General features: G+C 44.5%; 1 protein-coding gene and 1 pseudogene across 1 annotated transcript in view; one reads left to right on the forward strand and one right to left on the reverse strand.

Annotated features, from left to right (window-relative positions):
* Positions 1–12,581: 12,581 nt before the first annotated feature.
* On the reverse strand, positions 12,582–13,306 carry LOC134470547 (heat shock cognate 71 kDa protein-like; annotated as a pseudogene).
* A 5,349-nt stretch (positions 13,307–18,655) lies between these two features.
* Morc3 (MORC family CW-type zinc finger 3) overlaps positions 18,656–25,734 on the forward strand; it is a 50,430-nt gene continuing 43,351 nt past the window's right edge. The window contains exon 1 of the mRNA XM_063224476.1: positions 18,656–18,844. Coding sequence (XP_063080546.1) covers positions 18,806–18,844 — 39 coding nt within the window. The 5' untranslated portion in view covers positions 18,656–18,805. The remainder of the gene's footprint in view (positions 18,845–25,734) is intronic.

A 25,734-nucleotide genomic window follows, 5' to 3' on the forward strand; every position in this document is an offset into this window, starting at 1 on the left:
CCTATATTTTTAATTCAGCTGCCTGTAACACTATGAGTTTGAGGCCAGTCTGGCGTACATAATGAGCTCAAGGACAGCCTGAACTACATAGTGAAATCCTGTTTCAAAAAAACAAAAATAAATATTAGTTCCTTGAGAAAATCACTAGCAATGTGGAAAAAAAGATGGAACAGAAGACGCAACACCATAAAGTTACAAATTCTAGTTGAAAGTGTAAATTTAATGCACTCTTTCAAGAAACAATTCAAATTTTTAAAAACACAGTAAATTCATTCTAAAATTTACATGGTGAAACAGAGAAAAGTAGCCAGAAATTTTCTAATAGAGTAATGAAGAGAACTAATCTGAGGGCCCAGGGATTTAGCTCAGTGGTCTAAGTGTCTGCTTGGCGAGCATGAGGTCATGAGTTCAATCCCTGGTACTAAGAAAAAACAACAAAATAAACAAGTAGACAACTAATCTGAGTAGGTATCAAAAATATTTTATAAAGCTAAAAACAATAGATGTAGCAAGGATGTGGAGAAAAAGAAATTTATACCGGACAGGTGGGAATGTAAGTAGTACAGTCCCCGTGGGAGTCAGTGTGGCATTGATATAGGGATCAAAACTCCTGACCTACTGTTACAGGCAGCTGAGCCAGTTAGAAATATTATAGGCAGTCAGACAGGGCTCGGTCCTGGAGGAAGCTGGTACAGAGGACCAGATATCTGACGACCTTGGAGAGGACACACACCTCTTGCTGTGGGCCAGATCTCAAAACAGAAGGCAAAATAAATGCAACCACACCCTTAAGTATCATCCTTAGGGATTAAGTATGGATCACCTTGAGAAGCCAGAAGTCACCATCCCAATCCCCTATAGGAGAAGTCACTGATCTCTAAGAATGCCCGCTTCCTACATGACTTGCTTTCCCATTTGTCCCTAATTTAATCAGTTTTACCTGAACTATTGATCTTATTGGGTAACTATAGTTATGTCCCACTGTGAACCCAAGGTTTTACTTTATAAAAGTACCTGGAAAAGACAGAGTCGTGGGTAACCCATTCAGGACCTCTTCTGTCTCTCTCTCAGACAGAAGCTTTCTTTCTCTCAATAAATATTTCTGCTTTTAACCTCCCTTGTTCCTAAAATTCATTCCTCAGTTTTAGAGAACACAAACTTTCAGACATAGTAGGTTGGGAGTTTCATTTCCCTATATTACTACTATATGTCCAATGCCAGTTCATGTTCTCTAAAATCAAAGAATGAATTTTAGGAACAAGGAAGTAAGAGTAAAATATATTTATTGAGAAAAAGGAAGCTTCCATCTGAAGAGAGATAGAAGGGGTCCCAAGTGGGTTGCCAAAGATTCTGTTTTTTCTCAGGGTTTTGTAGAGTAAAAGCATAAGGTGAGGTGGATCTAAGGGGGGGAAAATTGGGAACTCATAAGGTAGATGGCCATGAAGTGGGACAGAGCCATAGTCAACCAATAAGTCTAATCGTTCAGGTAAAATTGACCAAATCAGGGACAAATGGGGAAATGAGTCATCTAGCAAGTGAGCATTCTTTACAGATCAGTGACTTCCTAGAGGGGGTTGGGATGCTGATTTCTGGCTTCTCAAAGTAATCCATACTCAATCCCTAAGGATTATATTTAAGGGTATTGTTGCATTTGTTTTGCCTTCCTTTTTTTTTTTTTTTTTGTTCTTTTTTGAGACAGGGTCTCGCTATGCAGTTCAGGCTGGCCTTGAGCTCACTTTGTAGCCCAGGCTGGTCTTGAACTCGCCATGATCCTCCCACCTCAGCCTCCAGAGTGCTGGGATTACAGGCATGAGCCACTGCGTTGGGCTTTGCCTTCTGTTTTGAGATCTGGCCCATGGCAAGAGATGTGTGTCTCCTCCAAGGTCAATAGACATCTGGCCCTCTGTACTTTTTTCTTTTTTTTTCCCCAGGGATTGAACTCAACACCTCAAGCTTGCCTGGCAGGCGCTTAAGCCACTGAGCTAAATCCCCAGCTCTCCTCTGTGCTAACTCCTTCAAGACCTAGCCTTTTCTGCCTATAATATTTTTAATTAGCTCAGCTGCCTGTAACTGTATTTCTTCAGAAAGCTAAAAATGAAACTGTCCCAGCTACTCCACACCTTGGTGTATAGCTAAATGAAGTAAAATCACAGTACTGTAGAGATAGCAGCATATTCACATAGATTACTGTACAAGTCACCACAGCAATGATGAGGGATTAAAATAGATGATCAGGGTGTGATAAACTAGTTGGGGAAGTAGGCGTGACTTGGTAATTATAAGATCCTAGACACATGCACAGCAGTTCCCAAAACCCCGCGTGTGGACTGCCCTGCAGACTGCGAGCAGGTTTTCAAAAGAACCGGTGGATCCAACATCAGCCTGAGAAGTGGGATCCCAGCCTCTCACTCGGTATTACAGACGACTTAGATAGAAATATTGTAGGCAGCCAGACAGGGCTAGTTCCTCAAGGGACTCAAAACACGTTACAACTGCAGCCACAGGCACTTTGAGGCCAGGTCTCAAGATAAAGCTGGAATGTCCCGGCCTGCATGCTTCCCCAAGGAATAAGATAGCGGGAACACTTGGTGCAATGAACCCTAGATAGACATCAATAACGTTGGTGTATGACTTCCAGACGCATCCCTTCCTGAAAAGTTCTTTGTTCTTTCCGTGTATCCTTGCTATGGGTGACCTGCTTCTCCACTGGTTTAATATTACCTAAATAGCTCTACTTATGATCTTATTGGTTGATCATAGCGTTAGCCCACATGGTACCCATTTCAAGATTGTGTTCTATAAAACTTCGTTTGAGAAGTGGGCTTCTTTACAACCCACTTGGGTCCCCTCCTATCTCTCAGGAGCTGTACCCCTCTCAATAAAATTCCCTACTCTTAATCTTCCTTGTTCCTTACAATTCATTCTTCCATTCTGGGCAACAGGAACAGGGCACAAGGGACACCCATCAGGTTGGGTGTTACATTTATTTCCTCTAGCCAATCTGAAGGGCCTATATATCATTAGGACCCGTATGTGGAAGTTCGCGCTGGTTTTCGCGAGATTTGGACAGTATAAAAGGACGCAGACCTCTCAAAGCACTCGTGGTGACTTTCCTCCAGGGGCGCTTGATGTGTTTCCCCTAGGGTGTCCCTTTTTTGCCTTTTCCTCTTCCTCTGCCCCATCTTGCTCTGCACAGCCAGCTTCTCCTTCAGGCTTCACTTTTACTTTCTCAAGTAAACTTGGCCTCTGCGTTTTGTGCTTTTCCTTCACCTTTTTTGTTCAAAACAAGAACTGGAATCTTAACTCCAGAAGGAATGGCTGGAAACCGAGAGGCTGGGAACGTGTAGTTGGGGAGCCACTTTCAGAAGGAGCTAGCGGGTAACTGTGTGTGTGTGTGTGTGTGTGTGTGTGTGTGTGTGTGTGTGTGCAGAGGCGCCCATCCCTGGGGTGGTGGGGGATGCGGGGAAGGCCGCGTGCTCACCGGTGCAGCTGTGGGGAGTGAAGTGCAGAGGGGCGGGGCAACGACTAGTGGAACCTGAGCTGCATCATCCTGGGGAGCCGCCTGTCCCCGCCTGCAGGGAGTCCTATGCCCCGCTGCAGAGGAAGTCGCCGCTGCAGCTCCTGGTGGACCCGCTCCCACGGACCCTGTGCTGAAGAGCCCAGTCCAGGAGCTGCCGGCGACAGTGGCAAAGCAGGTGGATGTTACCATGATCTCATGACCAGAGGCAGGGACCCCTCCACCCTGCCTCAGCCTGACAGGGCCAGTAAGCTTCGTCTTCTGCGACTCTCCAACACTAGGGACTTCCAGAACATCCGAGAAGAAAATGAGATTCTCCATGACCTCGAAGAAATTCAACTAATCATGGAGAAAGGCCTCTAAAGGGCCAGTGCAAGTGGAACTCCCAGAAGCTCTGTCTGCCTGCTCATGTCTGGTGCCCTGTTGTAGCTGACCTATACCCAACAGGGCCTCCCAGTTTGTCCAGTGGGCTGTCACGCCAGCCTTTGACTCGGGAGCCCGTTCTGTAGCCTGGAGGTGTCTAAGGATTGCCCGAGGGTTACAGTGGCTCATTACCGACAGAAGTATCCCTAACCCAGGGGTCCCCAGAGGATTTCAGCCAGATCCCAGATGAGGGGATCTGGGAAGTGGACATTCAGTGTTACAGTGACTGGATGGTTTGAAGTGAATTCCTAGACTGTGGCCCTGGAACCCAATGCTGGGAAGAACTATGGGCTCCTTGTTCTTTGAATGGAAAAAGACTGGCGAGCTGTGTACAGGGATGGTGACCAAGGAGGCTATCCTCTGACCAGACAGGCCTAGGCTGGTGGGGATCTGGGTGGATGCAAAGGAGGGGAAGCTTACTTCCAATCAGTGGCCAATCGGGAGGGCCTTATGTATGAATTTTTTTTTTTTTTTTTTTTTTTAGACTAGTCAAGTGCAGTAGTGAGAAGGGGGAAAGAGTAGAACAAGGAGTTCAATCTGTACTGACTGTGAACAATCAATTGAGATAACTCACTACCTTCGGACCAGCCCTTATGTATGAATTTGAGGTCTTGGCCTCCTCTTCCCTGCACCCTGCCTCCTGGCTGTTCAGGATAATTAAGTCAGGAAAGTCCCAGATCATAAAGCAAGCAAAGATAGACAGATTCCTCATGGGTTACAACAGTGGTTTCCTGGTGTCTCTCTCTGCCTGCAAACAGGTTGGCAGCTTGACTGAAGATCCTGCTTTTGAAGTTAATCTTCTCTGTGCTGCCGCATTAACCAAGCAGCCTTGAGGTTCTCAAAGTCTTGACATTTCTAAAAGACTAGCTTCTCCTGGGAGATGAATTCTAAGCCCTTGGAAGATCTGGTCTGCTAAGAGTGACCTGTTTATGTGGGAGCTTTGGGCCTTACAGAAGCACTTTGACCACAGCAGAGGCTGGAAACGCAGTGAGCCATGTGGACACTGGGCTGTGTCAACACAGCTGACCTCCAGTAAAGCCCAGGATACCCGGCCTGGGAGAGCCTCCTGTTGGGTAATATTTGATTGCTGGGAGAAGAAGCCCTGTCCTCAGGACTCCCCTGGAGGAGCTTCACCTTGGACCCCGCTCTTTCTGCCTTTTCCACTTCTAGTTTTATTCTGTGACCTTTCATTATAATAAACCATAACTGTGAGTTTAAAAAAAAAGAAATTCTGTCAGTGCAGGAAAATGGGTGGGCCTGGAGATCCTTGCTGAGCTACCTAAGCCAAACTCAGAAAGGCAGGTGCTGCGTTTCTTCTTTCATATGTAGACTCTGAAAGAAGAGACGTGAAAGCGTTACTGAAGGGTCCCAGCAGCTCAGGTCCTGAGCAAAGGATTGAGCACAATCCCTCACAGGAGCAGCAGGACCCAGCTTAATTGGAAATTGACACCCTCCTCAAAGGGCCGGGTGTGTGGCCCTGTCGGTAAGAGGAGCTCCACCCAGGGGACTTGGTGCAAGGGTGAGAGGGGGACTGGTGTGCACTTCTGGTCACTGTTATCTTTAGCAGTGGACTTTTTGACCTTTTATGGCTTGCAGTGTCCCTAGGAAGGTGGGGGCTCCCAGGGGTCATATTTACATGGTCAGTGAAATGATAAACAGAGCTGACTCAGCCAAGAGTTGCAGAAGATGATGTGGGGACCTGTTGTATAGAAGCTGCTGCCTGGTTACTTTCTCCCATTGTGTTTAGGGCTAATATTTAACTCAGAAGGTGGATCCTGCCGAGCAAGTGGGCTCTCCCTTCTTGTCCAGCCATTTCCTTAAAAGTAGAAGGGAGACTATTAGGCAAGAAAGAGGAAGGGATAAAGAGAAGGGAAGATTAAGAGAGCAGAACAGTGGAGGGTGGGTATGATCAACATGTTACATGCATATATGAAATTGTCAGTGTAGCTCAATATTTTGTAAAATTAATATGCATTATTGCTGATATCGTGATGCGTACCTGTAATCCCAGCACTTGGGAGGCTGAAGCTGAGTTTGGGGCTAGCATGGGTTACATAGTAATTCAAGACCAATGCGAATGACACAGCAAGAACCTGTCTTGCAAAAACAAACAAAAACCCAACAAAGTTCCGTACACAAATGTTTAGGGAAGGTTAGTGCTGTACTCTATAAAGGTGATCCTTCAAATCAGCAGGAGGATGACAGTGTTAGGGGGACCAGAGAACCAACAAGGAAGAAACTAAAGCAGACTCCCATCTCTTAACAAAATAAAGGTGCACAGACCGAAGATTTAAACAGAAAAAATAAGATCGTGAAAACACAAGAAGAAATCAAGAGGAGGGCTAGGGATTTAGCTCAGCGGTGTAAGTGCCTGCCTGGCAAGTGTGAGGTCCTGAGTTCAATCCCCAGTACCAAAAAAACAAAAAAGAGGAAAATATTTACATAAGCTGAGAATGAAGACAATGTTAGATGCATATAAATTCCTGAAGGCACAATTTCGATAATTTGACCATAAAATTTTTGTCTTAATAATTCTGCATAACAAAAATCAAGAAAGTAAATGGTGGAGCAGTTACCTAGCATGCACAAAGTCCCTAGGTCTATGCTCAGCACTGAAAAAAGAAAACAAACAAAAAGCAAAATGAAAAGTGGCAAACAAAATAAGAAAAATTGAGGTGCTTATCACAAAGGACTGATTTCTCCATTATTTAAGTAACTCCTACCAAAAAAAAATTAGAAAAATGGGCAACAGATAGGAAGTTCATTGGAAATAAATAAAATTGACCTTTGCACACATCTAAAAACATGCCCAACTTTGCAATATGAGAAAGAAATTAAAGAGGTAGAGTTCACTGACCTGTTAGCTATCAGGAACACAGAATTCCCCTATGTAGTACCTGTGGAAATAGAAATAGTGGAGCTGTACCCAGGAATGGTGTACAGGTGGTGTACACCTATAATCCCAGCACTGTGGAGGCTGAGTCAGGAGGATCATGAATTTGAGGCCCACCTGAGGTAAATAGTTCAAGAACATAGACTATATAGTAAGACTCTATCTAAAACAACAAAATAAGGAAGAGTATTTGTTCTACTTGTGTGGGTGAAACGTGGCAGTTTCTATCAAAATTACAAATGGATGTATAATTGGTAGTCCAGGCTGACCTTGAACTCCAGATCCTCCTGCCTTGGCCTCCCATAATTACAAGTATTCCCCACCATGCCTGGGTTGGATATTGTTTTTCGACCCTGCAGGAACCCTTCTAGGAATGCGTCTGATATACAGGTGTGTGTGCAAAATAACTGGTTCACAACTTACACACTATAGCATTAGTTTGGGCTACACAGTGAATTCAAGGCCTGTCTGACTGGCATAGTGAAATCCTATAGCCAAAAACCTCAGCAAGGCAAAACAACAACACGACAACAGAAACTAAGGAAGAGGTGCGAGGAAGAATTTGCATGTACCTTAAAGGAAATTTTAAAATAAATAATCCTGACACTAACTGAAGGATGGGACAGGCAGGCCCAGCCCAGTTAGGCTCAACCAGCCTTGGCATTCAAATGCCAGCTGCAACTTGTAAGATAGACATAACTCGGCCAGGAAGTACATCTTGTGCTAACTTGCTTCAAGGACAGACTGGCTCAGTTAATGAACATGATTGATTCTACCTGCTCACCCAAACCCCTGACTTTCCTGCTGTATGATAAGAAACCCCCTTCAGAAGAAGTTTAATTATCATTATTTACAATGACATGATCTACAGAGAAGACACAAAAGCTCCACTAAAAAACTGCTAGATTTAATAAGCAAATTCAGTAGTATAGCTGGAGGCAAAGTCAGCACTCAAAAATCAATAGCCTGGGGGCTGGGGATTTAGCTCAGTGGCATAAGCACCTGCCTTGCAAGCAGGCGGTCGTGAGTTCGATCCCTGGTACCGATAAAAATGAAAAAGACAAAAAAAAAAAAAAAATCAATAGCCTTCCTGTACATGAACAACAATCTCACTGAGAGAGCTATTAGGGAAACAACACCTTTCAAAATAGCATCCAAAACAGTGAAATACCTAGGAATCAATCTCATGAAGGATGTAAAAGATCTTTACATTAAAAACTACAGTACTCTGAAAATGGAGATTAAAAATGATATCAGAAAAAAAAAATGATATCAGAAAATGGACAGACATCTCTTGATCTTGGAACCAATATATGAAAATGACCATACTTCTAAAACTGTTATACAGATAAAATGCAATTCTGACTAAAATTCCAATAGTATATCTCACAGAATTAAAGAAAATCCTAAAATTCATGTGGAACCAGAAGAGACCTAGACTAGAAAAGGCAGTTTTGCACAACAAAGACAAGACAGGGGGCACCACTATCCTTGACTTAAAATTATACTATAAAGCTACTATGATTAAAAACAGCATGGTACAGGCAAAAAAAGAGACTTGAAGATCAATGGAACAAATTAGAAGATGTGGAAACAACTCCAGACATACTAAGCCATCTTATCTTTGACAAAGTTTCCAAACACATTCACTGGAAGGAAGATGCCTCTTTAACAAATGGTGCTGGAACAATTGGCTCTGTGCATGCCAAAGATTAAAATTGGACCCATATCTTTCACCATGCACTAAACCAAATACAAAATGTATCAAAGATCTAAATTTTAAAACAGAATATTACATGTGCTGGAAGATAAAATAGGTAAAACTCTTGAAGACATTAGTGTAGGCAAAAATTTTATGAATAAACTCCTGACTGCACAGAAACTATCACAAAGAATCAACAACTGGGATCTCATCTTACTAAAAAACTTTTGCACAGCAAGAAAAACAGAGTGAAGGGACAACCTACAACATGGGAAAAAATGTTTTCCAGCTGTTCCTCACCAAAGGATGACTATCAATAACATATAAAGAACTAAAATCAGACCTTGCAAATTTAAAGAACCAAAAATGGGCATCTAAGATAAATAAAGACTTCTCAAATGAATAAATATATGAAAAACTGTTGAACATCACTGATCATTTGAGAGATACAAATTGAAACATAACTGAGATTCCATCTTACCCTGGAAAGAATGGCTATTATCAAGAACTCAATAACAAATGCTAGAGAGGCTGTGGAGAAAAGGAACTCTTCTTCACCATTAGTGGGAGTGTAGACTAGTACAACTACTGTGGAAATCAGTGTGGAGATTCCTTAAAAAGCTAGGATTGACTCAGCTCTTCCCTTCTCGGTATCTTCTCCCGAAGAATTAAAAATGTCATACAACAGTGATATATGTGCAACCATGTTTATAGCAACACAATTTATAATAGCTAGATCATGGAAACAACCCAAATGCCCATCAGCCAAAGAACAGATTAAAAAGATGTTGTATTTCTATACAATGGGGAACTACTCAGCCATAAAGAAGGATAAACTCAAGGCTTATAAATAGATGGATACAACTAGAAGACCATATTCATAAGTGAAGTAAATTAGACTCCCATGTATAAATATTTTATTATCTCCCTAGAGTGAGAAGCTGAAAGAAATTATATGTATATTAAAGATAGTTAAGGGTCAGGGATTTAGCTCAGTGGTATAAGTGCCTGCCTGAGGAACACGTCATGAGTTTGATCCCTAGTACCAAAAAAATAAAATAATTAAATTAAAAAGATAGGTAAGACAGTAATACTACTGATTTGTCTTAGATCATTGAAAAGTTTGTGCTAACATTGTTTGGACAATATCTTATACTCTGAGTAACTAATTTAAAGATAACAATACACAATGTATTAACCATTGTTACCCTATAATTAGCTTGTTTTGAAATTTTGTTTCATTTTCTCTTCCATATAAAAAAGAAACTTCCTGAAACCCCCTTCAGCCCAAAACAAGTCTCCCTGACAACACATGACCCATCCTATGTAACCAATTATAAAATAACCTGGTGTCAGCCTTTTGTATTTCCTGCCTAAAACATGAATAAGTGTCTGTTTAACCCCAAGGTTGGGCTGATGATTTGGAACTTGGTTTCCCCCAACCTACTAATGAAACAAAGGGTTGTCTTCCAACCGCTCATTGCCTGTGTGTCTTCCATCTGATTTGCACCAGGTTTTTTTCCATACAGTATAAGTAAGTATTTTGCTTGGACACGAATAGAGTTGTTGTCTATGCTCGAGGTACTGAATTACCACAAATTTAGTGGCTCAAAACCAAAGAAATATATTCTCTTCCACTTTTAGAAGCAGAAGTCTGGAATGAGTTTCCTGGGGCAGCAGCCAAAGCGGCTGCAGGGTTTGGATTCCCTTGCAGGCTCTCAGGCCCCAGCATGGATTTCTTTGCTTGGAGAACTGCATTCCTCTGCTCTTGGTTTCTTCTCCATTTTCAAAGCCAGCAGGAAAACTTGCTCAAGTTTCTCTCTGCCTCACTGGTCAGATAGCCTTTTATGACCAAGTCTCCTGTGGATCCTTTTATCAGGATGCTTGCTTTAGCACCTAGACCCTACCTGGAGAACCCAAAATCAGCTCAAATTCTATACTGCATCACATCTGTCAAGCCTGACCTGAGAAAGACCTTCACAGTAAACATGCTGCTCTTTACAAACAACAGGAATCCACTTAAAAGGACCATGCTGCCCTCAGCAAACAGACCGAATGACCATAAAGAAATTTACAACTGGACATGCAATCTCCCAAGCACTGGAATGTCCAGCAGTGTCTGCATACCTCAGTTTACTATTCTGGGAACTTTGACCCCAGAATAGTAAACTGAGGTATGCAGACACTGCTGACACATTCTATCCAGATTCCTTGAGATTATGACCTCATCCCCAACTCCTATATAAACATAACTGCTCCTCTGCACTACCTGCAGATATCATTCCAATATCAGTCTGCCTGTACCTAGACAGAATTAAACCCTTCTCCTCGCACATAGCCTGTCTCCAGGTGTTTCCTTGTCCATTGTTAATAACAACATCTGTGAAGCCCCCGTGCCACATCAGGTGACATTGACAGGTTCCAGGGATTAGGATATAATTATCTTTGGGAGGTCATATTTATCCTGTTAAATAAAGTCCACGGCAGGTCATTGATTTGGTCTGCACTCCTGCACTGGGCTGCTCAGACCAAACCAAAATGCTCTACTCATGTGCAAATTCTGTATCACGAAAATCAAACTGTTGACCTGATCTACAAAGAAATCAGGAGTGTGCAAATGGGTATGGTGGTGTACACTGGTAATTCCAGCACTTGGCAGGTTGAGGCAGGAGGACACGTGAGTCAGCCTGTGCTACACTGAGTTCAGCACCAGCTTGAACTGCATAGTGAAACCCTGTCTCCTTGTGTCAAAAAAGGAGGAGAAGGAGGAGGAGGAGGAGGAGGAGGAGGAGGAGGAGGAGGAGGAGGAGGAGGAGGAGGAGGAGGAGGAGGAGGAGGAGGAGGAGGAGGAGGAGGAGGAGGAGGAGGAGGAGGAGGAGGAGGAGGAGGAGGGGGAGGAGAAGGAGGAGGAGGAGGAGGAGGAGGAGGAGGAGGAGGAGGAGGAGGAGGAGGAGGAGGAGGAGGAGGAGGAGGAGGAGGAGGAGGAGGAGGAGGAGGAGGAGGAGGAGGAGGAGGAGGAGGAGGAGGAGGAGGAGGAGGAGGAGGAGGAGGAGGGGGAGGGGGAGGAGAAGGAGGAGGAGGAGGAGGAGGAGGAGGAGGAGGAGGAGGAGGAGGAGGAGGAGGAGGAGGAGGAGGAGGAGGAGGAGGAGGAGGAGGAGGAGGAGGAGGAGGAGGAGGAGGAGGAGGAGGAGGAGGAGGAGGAGGAGGAGGGGGAGGAGAAGGAGGAGGAGGAGGAGGAGGAGGAGGAGGAGGAGGAGGAGGAGGAGGAGGAGGAGGAGGAGGAGGAGGAGGAGGAGGAGGAGGAGGAGGAGAAGGAGAAGAGGAAAGGGAAGGGGAAGGGGAAGGGGAAGGAGAGAGAGAAATCAGGAACAAGCTGAGAGCCAAACAGGCCAGTTTGGGCCTGCAGGATAATAACTCCCCTCTGCCTTAGCCCTAATAAGGAAAGTAACAAATGTAAGATTGTGCTAACTGATCTGCTTTTTCATACTTGCTGTTTCCTTGTTCATGTTGAAGCTAGTTTATAAATATTAACTGGCAGGCATGGTGGCACAGATCTGTAATCCCGGTATTCAGGGGGCTGAGGCAGGAGGATTGCCATGAATTTAAGGCCCCCCTGGGCTACACTGTGAGTTCAAAACCAGACTGAACTACATGGAAAGAACCTGTGTGTGTGGTTTTTTTCTTTTTCTTTCTTTCTTTTTTTTTTTATGGGTACCAGGGATCGAACTCACGACTGCCTGCTTGCAAGGCAGGTGCTTATGCAGTTGAACTAAATCCCTAGCCCCCTTTTTCTTTTTTCTTTTGGTGCCAATTTTAAATACTTTCATTGAAGACATTGCATTTCCACTTATAACACAGTGCTTATAAAGTGCAATGTTATTTTTTCCCTGTTCACATGTCCCATATTTAAGTACTGAGAATGTTCAGTGCTTTACTATAGCAGTTAAACTTTAATGACTGCCACAGAATTTAGGCCACAAATTTAGGTCCTTCGGGTTTTTTTTATTATTCTGTAGAAGAATGCTAAATCTGTATTCAGGGTTGGCTTAATCAACATCTTCAATGGTGGGCCTTGAGGAAGCACCGTGAGAAGGAGGGGCTCCTCCACCAGCAAGCCCCCAGGCAGGCTCGCCCCCTGCACTCTGTACAGCGCTGTGCCCTGAGCTGTAGCCCTGTCCGCAGTCAGAGTCTCATCCAGCCAGCTGATGACTTCATTACACTTGTCAAGAACCTTCTGTTCATCTCCATCATTGATCTCACTGTGAAGTTTCTCTTCAACCCTTGATTTCACACTGAAAGCACAGGACTCCGGTGAGTTCTTGGAGGACACCTTGTGCCTCTGATTCTCATCTTCAGCTTTGTGCTTCTCTGTACCTGACCATATGCTCTATGTCCTCCTTGCTCAATTGGTCCTTGTCATTAGTGACAGTAATCACTAATGTTCTCACTTCCTGTACCTTTGTTAACTGTAGAGACGCTGATGCCATTGGCATCAATATCAAAAGTGACCTCAATCTGAGGGACACCATGGATTGCACGAGGTGTGCCTGTGAGTTCAAACTTGCCAAGCAGGTTGTTGTCCTTGGTGATGGCACGCTCCCCTTCATATGCCTGAACGAGCCGATTGTCAGAGCTAGTGAAGGTCTGGGTCTGCCTGGTACAAACAGTAGTATCGAGCTTGATGCGGATTGTCATGACTCTACTAGCAATTTCAGTACCCAGAAAAAAGGAGTGGCATCCAAAAACAGCAAATCTTGAACACTTCAGATTTGTCTCCTATAGAAAGCCCATCTGGACCTCATCATGGTCCAGTGGAATCTGCATTTATAATCCCAGTAAGTATTTCCAATCTACCACTCGTAGTGCAACCCATAACAAGAATAAAGAGAAAAATGAATATCTGTAGTTGTGGGGAGCCAAGGAGGTCCTAAGTCCAGTTAGAACAATGGCTAACTGGAATAAAGGCTTTGGCCCAGGGCTAAACCTGGGTTTGATTCATTTATGAAGAGGGAAGTGGCTCGGGGATGAGCTACTGTGAGAATGGCAGGAAGTACATAAGTGCTGTGAGCTGGGCTGGGTAGGCCTAAAATCCTCTCTGCCATATGGAGAGAGACAGAGACAGAGAGAGAGGAGGAGGAGGAGGAGGAAGGGAAGGCGAGGGAGAGAGAGATGCATGACACAGTTTGACTAAGTATGTTGTGTTTAGGGGTCGGTGCTTCAGCTCTGATGTGTGATCATCCTGCCCTGTGACTTCATGGCGTCTTTCTTGAGGCTTAGTCCCCGCTGACAGCGCCATGTCACTTCTCATTAGCAGCCCACACGTCACTCGGCCCAGCTCATGTACACTATCACTGACCTGTCACATTGCTTTAAAGACACTAGGCCTCTATTAGGCCCATTTGCATTGCTTAAAGCCAATTGAGGGGATAAAGAAATATCCTGCCGAGCTTTTTATGTATCAATTCACAGAGTCAGGGCCGGCTTGGCCCAAATGGAGACAAATGGTCTTCTTTCAAGGACAGCCATCCTGAGTCATCCACAGCCTCACGATGGAGTGGCTGCCACCCAAACGGCTGTGCCAAAAGCAGCAGCCTCCAGGGCTGATGCTCTTATTTAATTCTTTTCTATTGAAGAAGGCTTATAGAAGCTTCTGGAGCTTGGGGATATGGGTAGAACCACCCACTAGGACAATGCTATTATCTCTGACTTGTCCGTTTAGCATCTCGCAGAGTCTCCTCTTCAGGGTGCAGGTCAGCCCCCAACTCTTCACATCGAGCGTGAGTGATGGAAGTAAAGAAGTGGATTCCTTCCTAGAGGGAATCAACCTCCATACTGGCTTGGGTGCTGGAAGAGATAGTTCTCTTAGCTCGGTCACATGCAGGCCGGCCTGGTTTTATGGTTTTTTGAAAAAATTTTTATTTTAAAGAGAATAAAACAAAGCAAAACATGGGGCCAGGGATTTAGCTCAGTGGCATAAGCACCTGCCTGGCAAGCATGAGGTCGTGAGTTCGATCCCCGGTACCAAAAAAAAAAAAAAAAGAAAAAAAAATGAAGCAGAATAAAGCAGATCAGAACAAAACAATGCAAGCAACACAGGACTTCAAAACAACAGGAAGTCAACAGAGGCTGCCATGATATCTCTTGTTTCCTTGGAAACAGTTGTCCATATCTTCACACACAATGAATTCATAGACGACAAAATAGTATAAAAAGGATCAAAACAAAAGAATGAAAACATTATAGGTCTTCAAAACCAAACAGGAAAATCAAAATGGCTATCACAATGTCTTTTGTTTTCTTCAAATTAGCTGTCTGGTTTTTCCCTGGTTTCTTTCCTTTTTGGGGGCACTGTTCATGTGTTTAATACTCAAGTGGGGATGGAATCATGCATTTCCTGAATGCTAGGTGATTGCGCTACTACTGACCTACATTGCTGACTCTTTTTATTTTATTTTGAAACAAAGTTTCAAAAAATTGCCCAGGCTGGCATGGAATTTGTGATCCTCCTGCCTCTGCCTCCCAAATAACAGGGATTATAGATTGGCACTAGCATGTTTTCTATTTCATTTCATTTTATTTTATTTTCAGTTTTTGAGACGGGGTCTTGCTGTGTAGCCTAGCCTCAAACTTGCAGTGATCCACCTGCCTCAGCCTCCTGAGTGCTGGGATTTAATGGGCACCACCATGCCTGGCATCGATGGGTTTTTAATCTTAATTTTTAAAGATGGGAGCTGTTTTTGTGGTGGAGCTGTTGAAGCTGAATACATGTGCAGTGCTGTGGCGTGGCCCAGGCATGGCTGAACAGAAAATGAGGAGATACCTCAGGAGGCAAGATAGGCCACAGCTGAAGCCACTGGAGACCTTTCTGGGTAATTTTCCTTAATTGGCATCACCTGTTGCTCTGAGGGCTCCTTGAACCCCCCCTCCCAAGGTCCTGCTCAGGTTTCCCGCATTTTCCACTCAACTCTTTGCATGTTCTGATTAAATAAGGGCTTCCCAGGGTCAGTCAGCTGCTAGCTAGCAGTTACGGACACTGCAGAGGATTTTAGTTCTCCTGGAGCCCTAAAGACCATGCCATATGTCTCACTCCTTTGGGCCTTTGCTGTGTGCCCGTTTGGGGGATTGGGAATCTGGACACAGACCCCAACATTTTTGCTTGGCAGTAGTTTTGCTTTTGTTTCTGTCCTCTGTGTGTGTGTGTGCTGAGGATCCAAGCCAGGCCCTAATGTGGTAGGTAACTTCTCTTGTCACTAACCTGTACCTGGTCTGGTTAATGGGCTCTTCTTTTAGAAATGGCTCACCAATCAAAAGCATAGCAGTCCTTTTCACCTTGAAAAAAGAATTGAACCAGACAGACAAAAACAGTGCTAAAAGTTTATCTGAAAAGTGCAGGGTAAATGAGTAGGGAAGAAACCAGTTCTGCAGAGTAAACTCAGCAGAACAAAGACAAAATGAGGGTGAAAGCACAGGTGGAAGTACACTCTGAGAAAGGCGGCTTTTTGTGGGGGCCCCTCTTCCTTTGCCCCCCACAACTGAGAGCACAGAAGTCCTATATACCGATCCTATTACCCTGGTGATAAAATAGGGGACCAAAACTCCCAACCTATTATTTGTCCGGAAAAGTCTGTGTTCTCTGAAATCGAAGAATTAATTTTAGGAACGATGGAGGTTAAGAGCAGAAATATTTATTGAGAGAAAGAAAGAGAGACAGAAGAGGTCCCGAGTGGGTTGCCAAAGATTCTGCCAAACGTACTAGGGAACTTTATAGAGTAAAACCATGAGGTGAGGTGGGTCTAAAATGGGGAAAACTGGGAACTCTCGAGGTGATGGGCATGAGGTGGGATAGAACTCTGGTCAACCAATAAGATTAATAGCTCAGGTAAAATTGATTAAATTGGGAACAAATGGGGAAGCAAGTCACATAGCAAGCCAGCATTCTTTACGGATCAGGGACTCTCCTTATAGGGGATTGGAATAGTGACTCCTGGCTTCTGAAGATGATCCAGACTTAATCCCTAAGGATTACATTTTAGGGTGTGGTTGCATTCATTTTGCCTTCTGTTTTGAGATCAGGCCCACTGCAAGAGGTGTGTGTCATCTCGAAGGTCACCAGACATCTGGCCCTCTGTGCCAGCTTCTTTGAGGGTTTAGTCCTGTGTGACTGCCTATAATATTTCTAACTAGCTTGGCTGCCTGTAACACTGGAATCTTGTGATTGACAGGTCTCACTCATCTTCACCAGCCAGGTTCGCCCCGCCTCATCTCCTCTATCCCAACATCTTCATTTTAATGTTTTCATATTTATATTCATTCACTCATTCCTCCCTCGCTGTCTCTGTAGATGCCTACATGTGTACACATTAGCTGACTGACATAAAGCCAAGACTCTTTACTTTGCAAGTACCAGGCTCCAAGTTTTGGGCTCAAGCAACACCCTATCCCCCACCCCCCACCTCAGCCTCCTGTTGAGGAGCTGGGACTACACGGCTTGCCACGGTGACTTTTAACTGCCAGGGACATAGTGAATAAACAAAATCACTGGTGATGAATGCCCTTATCTTTCTATTCCAGACTCTCTGGCTCTGCTGCCTTCATTTGGCAATGATGACAACGGACAGAGCCACACAAGGTCTCCCATATACTGTGCCAAGGAGGAACTAACACAGGCAACTGTGAAACCCAGGGCGGGGCACGTCCTCAAGGAGAAGAGGAAAAACACAAGGAATCCCAGCTCCTTTCCTCTGCTCAGCTCCACTGCTTCTGGAAAATGAGAACTCAAATACGCACCCAATAAATGACCCAATCAATACCTACAGTGAAGTTTCTCTAGGTGACGTAGCACAGGCCTATAATCCCAGCACTTTGCGGGGCTGAGGCCAGTGTCACAAATTCAAAACCGGCCTGGGGTACATAGCTGCACCTTGTCTAAAAAAACAAAAACAATAGCAACAAAAAAAACCCAACCAACAGTAGGGAGGCGTGGGGGCACATATCTGTGATTCCCACACACTCAGGAGGCTGAGGCCAGCTTGGGCCCCAAAGTGAATTCTGAACTGCATAGCAAAACTCTGCCTCAAAAAGATAACAACAACAACAATAGGAAGTCTGGAGTAAAGTATGTCAAATTGCTTACTTTGTTCTTCTGAAGAGGACTAGGATATATGGATATGTTTTTTCTTTCTTATTTATTTTTTTTTTTTTCAGACAGTCTCATGCTAGTCCAGGCTGGCCAATCCTCCTTGTTACAACCTCCCAAAGTTCTGGTATTATAAGCATGCACCACCATACCTGGCAGTTTAATTTTTAACCTAGGACTTTTGGCCCTCCTTTTTTTAAACCTTGAAATCGGGTCCTGATAAAACTGACCAGGTTGGGCTCTAATTTTAGATCCTCCTGCCTCAGCTGCCCAGATTCCTGGGATTACAAAACATGACAAGTGGCGATTGGAGGTAAATTTTATGTTTGTTTTACGTGAAAAAAATTTTTGAGACAGGGTTCACACTGTAGTGCAGGCTGGCCTTGAATTCATTTATGTAGTGCCTGCTGGTCTCGAACTCTCCGCGATCCTCCTGCCTCTACCTCCAGAGTGCTGCAATTATAGACGTGCACCACCATATCTACCTTTTATTTGATATGTATATATTTTACAAACAAAATGCATTACTTTTGTAATCATAAAATTGCACCCGAGATTTCTGAAAACCCTCCAACCTCCTTTTTTTTTTTTTTTTTTAAAATTTTCAACCTCTTTTTTACTTGAGGCATTTGGTAGTTCCTGCCAAATTCATTTCTACACTCTCCTCGGTCCAATATGGGGTTCAAGGTTGATATGCGCGGGAGCAAAAGAGTTCTAGCAGGATACAGACACGCGGATCATAAGTAGCACCAATTGTTTTCAGTCCTCAATTTATTAATACACAGTAGTGGACATAAGATGCTGTTTTTCAAGGCAGTCACATTTTAGCAAGTCAAGTGCTTCGAATCTACTTCACCTGGGTCGCACAGCACCTTGCTCCAGCATTTAAACCTGCCCCTCGTCGCGCTACTTGACCAAAGGCTCGCGCTTCACGCATGCGCCCTACACTCCAGCTCCCAGTGCCCTCCGCCCCCCGTAGTTCTGCAAGTCACTGCCTGGAGGCGGAAACAAGTGGGAGCGGCCCGAGTTAGTCCCGCCCCGGAAGTAGGTGAAAGCCGCGCCCTCTAAAGTCGCCCGGCCGTCTTTCACTTGGATTGCGGCTGCGGCCGGTCCTGGCTTTGTAGCGCGCTCAAGATGGCGGTGCAGCCATCAAGCGGGATCCGCCTCAGCGCGGTGAGCAGTCGCGATGGGTGGAGCAGGCCGGGTCCCTGGAGGGCGGGCGGGCGGACCATCGAGGTGGGGCGTGGGCAGTGGTGCCGCGGGTTCGGCGCGGCGGCCGGGGCAGCGACGCACCGGGGAGGGACAGCCATCTCGCTGCCGTCGGTGGGGTGGATCGGAGGCGGCGGGGCGGGGCGGGGTGGGTCCCTGACCTCGGCGCAGGCTTCCGTGTGGACCTCGGACTTCGCAGCCGTCGTCGGAGGGCGCGGCCGTCGGGTTCGGGGCCTTGGCCCTGCCCCGTTGGCGGGCCCGGGGCCTGGCTTTCCGGCAGCGGGTTGGGGTCGGGTCGGGGTCCGAATCCGGGGGAGCTGAGGCAGGTGGGGCTTTAGGCGCGTTAGGCGTCTTCAGTCCCTGCCGCACCCCAGGTCCCGGATCGCCCGGCTCTCCAGCTCCTAGATCGCGTCGGTTGCTAGTTCTTGAAGACCCCCCCCCCCGCGCCGACCCCACCTCCCCTGTCACCGAGGTGGAAGGGGTGGATTTCAGGTCCTCAAAATAATGGGCGTGGCGTCCTCACCTGGGCACCAGTACTAGTATCAGGAAAAGTTTGAGTGGCCGCTGGCGCTGTTGATAAAACCGACCTCTGCCAGTGCTTAGATACGCGAAATATATGTTATTCGGGTTTCATTCAGTTGATTAGCCAGGCAGAGTCGCACTTCCAACATTTTTTTTTCAACCTGGGGTCCCTGTGTGTGTGTGTGTGTGTGTGTGTATGAGAGAGAGAGAGAGAGAGAGAGAGAGAGAGAGAGAGAGAGAGAGAGAGAGAAAAGTGAGATCTGGTTTCACTTTCGTTTGCTTGACTAGTTGGCAAGAGGAGCGTTTTTTGACGTTATTTTTGTTATTTTTTGGATTGCCTATTCATACCGCTTTCCCATTTTTCTTATTTCCTTTTTTTCTTTTGTTTCTGTTTCGATGGATGAGAGTTGTTTACGTTGTTGGGTGAATGAGATGATCTTTAGTGCAATGTGAAGAACAAGTTTATTCCTCACCACTGGCTGTAAAAGTTGTGTGTTACTGTGCCCCTCAGTTGCCTGAATCTGGTCAGTTTCTGCGGTTTCCAGTTAGCCTGAGGTATTAGGAGGTGTTTGTCGTTTTCTGTGGCCGAGAAGGTTGTCCTGTCATGGAGGGCACACCTAGCTAACTGAGGCTCCAAGTTTAATCCTCAGCGCTGAAGATCTTGGACACTTTTAAAGCTGGGTTCAGAAGGGCACCCCCAGTTTGAGTCACATTCAGGCCTGGAAACCTGTAGAGATCTGGAAGCGGGTTGATTTCTTTGTTTTTTTTTTCCTCCCTGGCAGTGAGACTTGAAATCAGGACGTTCCCTCGCGAGGCAGGTGATGTGTGCTGAGCTTATATCCCTGGTCCAACGCATTGCTTTCTTACCTGGTTCTGCACTTTGATTCTCTTTTGCTTTCTCTGCCTCCTCCCTTGTTTCTGGCTGTGGTTCTTCAAGATGGATGTGAAAATGCAACCAGAAAGAAGGCAGCCAAAGCACTTTCCAAGTTGGGAGTGTACCTGTCTGGAGAACAGCTTGCCTGACATAGGTGTGGCCTGGGTTCTATCTTCAACCAAAAATAAAACCAAAAATTGTTCTTTCAAGAGGTGGGTGTGTCAGCGGGCTATCTGGATCCAGCAGCTGTCTGCTGTGTGGGGCACATGGGGTGTGTGGAACCTCATTGACAGGACTGTCAGCAGCTTCTGGACAGAATTGCTATGGGTCTCTGCTTGCTGTTTGAGACAGAAATTGGCAATTGGCATACTGCAGCTCAGGGGCCTAATTCAGGTGGGCATCTGTTTCTGTATGGCGTGTAATGTGGAATATATAATCTCATAAAGTTTTATTGGGACACATCTGTGTGCATTCATTTACACATACAGTAGCTTTTGTAATAACTCGGACCCCATTATAAAATCCAAGGAAGCAAGAGACTGAAATTTGGGAAGCAAACGCTTTATTTCCAGGCCTGGTGACGAGTCTCCGGGAGCCAACTTGGAGACGGCTGCCAGAGACTGAAGGGAGGACTTTAAAAAGAGGCTGGAGGAAAAGGGGGGGGGGACAAAAAAGAAACCTGCAGAGCCATCAAACTTGTTGACCCGAATCTGGAAACTGTATTGCTGTCCACTTAGTTCTGACAACCTCAGGAGCCTTTGGCGCCTTTTGAGTTACTCCCATCCTGCAGATAAGAATTATCTGCAATAACATTTGGAGAAGAAAGTAGAAAGCTAATTATCTCAAGACAGCTCGTTAACACTAACAGGTGGGAAGGGGTCCAAAGTTACAAGAAACTAAAACTTAAGCCTTCACAAGGATTTGGAACTTAACCCTTTTGGTGCATTAGGGTTAAGCCACAACATTTTCCTGTAATTTCTTTGAAGCTAAGGCACATTTTATGACAGACCACCACTGGGTCAGGAAGAGGTCACCAGAAACCCAAAATCTTGATGGCCTAGCCTAGATAGATAGGTAAGGGGAGAGGGGAGGCAATAAGGCGCCATACAGAACAGAAAGTGGCTGACCTTGAATCCCAGGGCTCAAACTCTTAGCCATCCTCCTGCCTCAGCCTCCAAAGTGCTTGGATTACAGGTGTGCACCGTCACAGCCAGCAGTGCCATTTGTTGTGTATAGATGACCTCCTGAAGCCTCATGCGCTTTTACAGTGGAGTTGCACAGTGGAGTTCTTTTTTGGTACCAGGAGCTGAACTCAGCACTTCTTGAGTGCCACGCAGACACCATGCCTCTGAGCTACATCTCCAACTGCTATTTTTTGTAGTTGAGTATGTTTTTTTTTTTTTTTTCCCAGAAGTCCCGCAGTAGGTTTAGCTGTAAGAGCACCCTTTCCCCCCCTTTTGGTCGAATTACTTTATGGATTCTTTGTCTTTTTTTTTTTTTTTTGCCATGGTACCAGGGATCGAACTCCCGACCGCCTGCTTACAAGGCAAGTGCTTATGCCACTGAGCTAATTCCCCAGCCCCGGTTCTTTGTCTTTCTTTCTTTCTTTTTTTTCAACAGATTTTATTGGTACATTTTAGATAGACATAATGATCACATTCATCAGAGTTACTTTTTTTTTTTTGTCTTTTTTCTTTTTTGTTGGTACCCGGGATCGAACTCACGACTGCCTGCTTGCAAGGCAGGCGCTTATGCCGCTGAGCTAAATCCCCAGCCCCTATTTTCTTTTTTTTTAAAAAATGCATTCTTTTCATTGACTATATTTTCCATATAGCTGTATTTCCCTGAAGGTAGTAATTGATTTATAGTTTGCTTAGTTTTCTGTGTACTGATCACTAGATAATCCAGTCCAGATTTTCAGAAGAGCTGGAAAATCTTTTCCAGATGAGTCCAGACACACCCAGTATTTTACCATTTGGGAGTCACTAGCATAGTTTTGATTTGGGGACTTCCCATTAGCATTTTTCTGGGACTTTTCTTCCTCCTTTCCTGTTTCCCTACTTCAGTGTCTTTTTTTTTTAATTTGGTCCCTCACCAAAAACTGTCATTCAGCGATTGGGCCCTGGCTCTGGAGCCAGCCACCCTTGTTAGTTCTGAATGGTAGACTTGGGGAAGTTACCTCAGGCAAGGCGCTTAACCTCTTTGTATTCCAGTGGCCTATCTCAGTGGTGGCACTAACAGTCTGGCCCACCTCAGATTATTGTTTTTAAAAATCAGGTGAACAACTACCCAGGTGCTCAATAATACTTGCATTTTTATTACTATTTGTGTTGGTAGATCACATCATCTCCAAAAATAGGCTTAGTTTCCTGAGAATAGAGGAGAAAAAGAAAAATTACAGCATTTCCTGAAGATACGTTCATGCTAACCTTGCTCTTTCTTGACATATAGTTTGATTGGTTTGGGTTCTAGCTTACAAAAGTATTTGTCCGGATTTTAAAGTTGTGCATTATTTTTTGACAGAATGTATATGTCACATTGGATACAGCCTGGAAATTTAAGTCTTTAAGATCTAGAATGTATTTAGCAATTGTTTGTACATATTTTGTGCATTTTTTTGTATTGCATATTATAATGTACATTATTATTAACTGTAGTGCTCTTTAGATCTCTAGACTTATTTCTCCTGTGGAAAACCAACTACATAGCCATTGGCCTACCAGTAGCAAATTTAATTGCATATAAAAATACATTTTTATACTTTTTTGTTTTTGATGTTACAATTTACATCATTTTGTGTACCTCTTTAAGGAATATTGTAGCCATTTTTACATTTATTTTACAAATTACTTCCCTCTTTTTCTGTTTTCTTTGTTTCCTCTTTCTCATTATTATTTTCTTTTTCAGAGTACTCTTTCTACTGGAACTAGCTTTCTCTTACCATGCTGTAAAATTCTTACGAACGCCAACTTTTAAAATTCATCCTCCACAGAATACTTGTTCTTATTGCTGGACCTATTAGCCATTTTTTTTGTGTGTGTATTTTCTTTTATTCACTGCATTGTTACTGTTTTCTTTATTTTTTCCCTGTGTATTTTTTTTTTTTCTTGTTTGTTTGTTTTGGTGTCAGGAATTGAACTCATGACCTTTTACTTCCCAGTAGGCACCTGGCCCGCTGAGCTAAATCTCTGGTCTTTTGGTTTCTAATTTTAGACATTTGCAAATGTCTGGAGATAGTTTGTGTTCACAGTGTGTTGTGGACCTCTTCAGGGCTAGTTAGGCCAAAAAATACCCTTCAGATCACTCAAAACATTTAGAAGTAACTTGTAAAAATGCGAATAACAAAAATAAGATGTTACCCAGAAAGACCAGGTTGAGTTGTAAAAGAGCCAAAGGGAACTTTTAGATATCAGTTTCTCCAGAGTTGTGTGTCTTGTATCCTGCCATGCTAAATATCATGCTGGCCACTAGCTCTTTGGAAGATTGGTCTGAAAAGGAAGGTAGGACTATTGTGGTGTTCTTTTTGCTAATTTGCTGTTTGTTAGGTTGTTTGTTATGGTAAAATGCCCTAACATAAAATTTTACTGCTGCACCTCCCACAAAGCTGAGGCTTGAACCCCAGGCGTCTTGTGTGCTAGGCAAGTGCTCTACCACTAAAGTATATTCTCAGCTCTTGTGTATTTTTGAGACAGGATCTTAATAAGTCATGCAGGCTAGCCTGAACTTCATCCTCCAGACTCAGCCTCACTAGTAGCTGTGATTACTGTTATTGTTACTGTGCTAGTTCTTTACAAAGGACAAGCATAACTATTTTCCTTGAGTTTGTGAGCTTATTATGGCTTGTGTCTAGATGTCCCCCTAAAGCCTCAAGCATCATGGGGGAGAGGGGTAGGCTTTTCAGAAGTTGCTGAATCTGCAGCGTGTGATGCTAGAATTAAGGGTGTATGATTGCTAAATCAGTCCATTTAGACTAGTTTGGGGTAGTTCTGGCTAGGACTAAGGTTGTGATGGGTGCCACACTTACCCTAGGGCAGGTAGCCTGCATACCACTTAAAGAACAGAAAGAGGCTTGTCCCTCCTCCCTTGTTGTTTTTGTTGTCTTGTGGGCACCTGAGCTATTCTCTGTGAAGACCCTTTGTCATGCCACCCTGCCTTGGAACCAGCCGATTATGGACTGAAACCTCTACAAACTGAGCCAAATAAACATTTCCTCCTTTAACTTTGGATGTTGGGTATTTTGTTTTAGCAATGAGAAAAATAAAACAGATCTGTTACAGCAAATGATCAAATCTGAGGAGGAAGTTACATGAACCTTCAATTTTTTTTTGTCTTTTTCCTTTTTTATGGGTATTGGGGATCCAACTCACGACTGCCTGCTTGCAAGGCAGGCACTTATGCCACTGAGCTAAACCTCCAGCCCCGAACCTTCAATTTATAGTTGATCTGTCAGAAGTACCAGTGGCCTGGCCTTGAAATAGTCATCTGAAGTGGGGCTGTGTGTGGGACTGAGCCCCTGCTTGTGTCTGCACTAACTTTGGGTGTTTAGTGCCAGACTTTGAGTGATGGTTGGATGCTGTATGGTATATGGAGAATTGGAGAATTGTTGGTGTGAGAGAAGCCCATGCATTCAATGTTGGAATTCCTGTGAGAGTGTAGGAAAGCAGTTTCTTTCTGCAGTACCACATTTCATTTGTCCCTTAATCTGTTGATGACGTTTGAGTCTCTTCTGCCTCTTGGCTGTGGTGAGTAATGCTCTGTGAGTGTGGCTGCCCAGCCGTCTTGGAGCCCCTTCCCATTCTGCCTCCTGTTCTGGAAGTGGAATCACTGGATATGTGGTGGTTCTAGTTTTCATTTTTGAGTTTGCTGTTCTTTTCCATGGCAGCTGCACCGTTTTACATCACAGCAGCTGTTGACTTAGATGACAGTGGCACTGCTTGTGACGGGTTGAGCAAGGTGTTTGGGTGCTCAGGGTGGTGAATCTGGATACACTTAGGAAAGAAGAGGAAGACTGAGACTTAGGTACTAAGGTAAGGGGGGTAAATAGAAATTGTTTGGAAGCAGTTCCCTGTGGACTCCCAGGATCAGTAAGGGCAGTTGAGATGCCATCTTGTCTCTTAGATTCCATTCTACTTTGTAGTTGTCCTTTAGGTGAACTGTGTCCCTAATTCTTGAGAATCTCCCTAGTAGCCATAAAACTATAAAAAGAGGAATGAACAGTTTTAGCACACAGGGGTCAAGATGACCCTTGCCTGCATCCTGGTTGTCTGACGACCAGATGTCCAGGAAGGTCTGATAACACTCCTGTAAGACTTTAAGTGTGGTGAGGGGGTTGCTGTAGTGAATCCCAAGTGAGGTGGAAAAGTTATCATGATTACTGAAAAAGTATGAAACTTGGGAGAGAACAGACTGGTATGGGTGTGTGTCATGGCAGAGTGCTGACCACATCGAACAGCTGAAT

This window comes from Cavia porcellus, unplaced genomic scaffold, assembly GCF_034190915.1.
Source record: "Cavia porcellus strain 051 isolate PalLab524CR breed Dunkin Hartley unplaced genomic scaffold, mCavPor4.1 scaffold_15, whole genome shotgun sequence".
Lineage (NCBI taxonomy): Eukaryota > Metazoa > Chordata > Mammalia > Rodentia > Caviidae > Cavia > Cavia porcellus.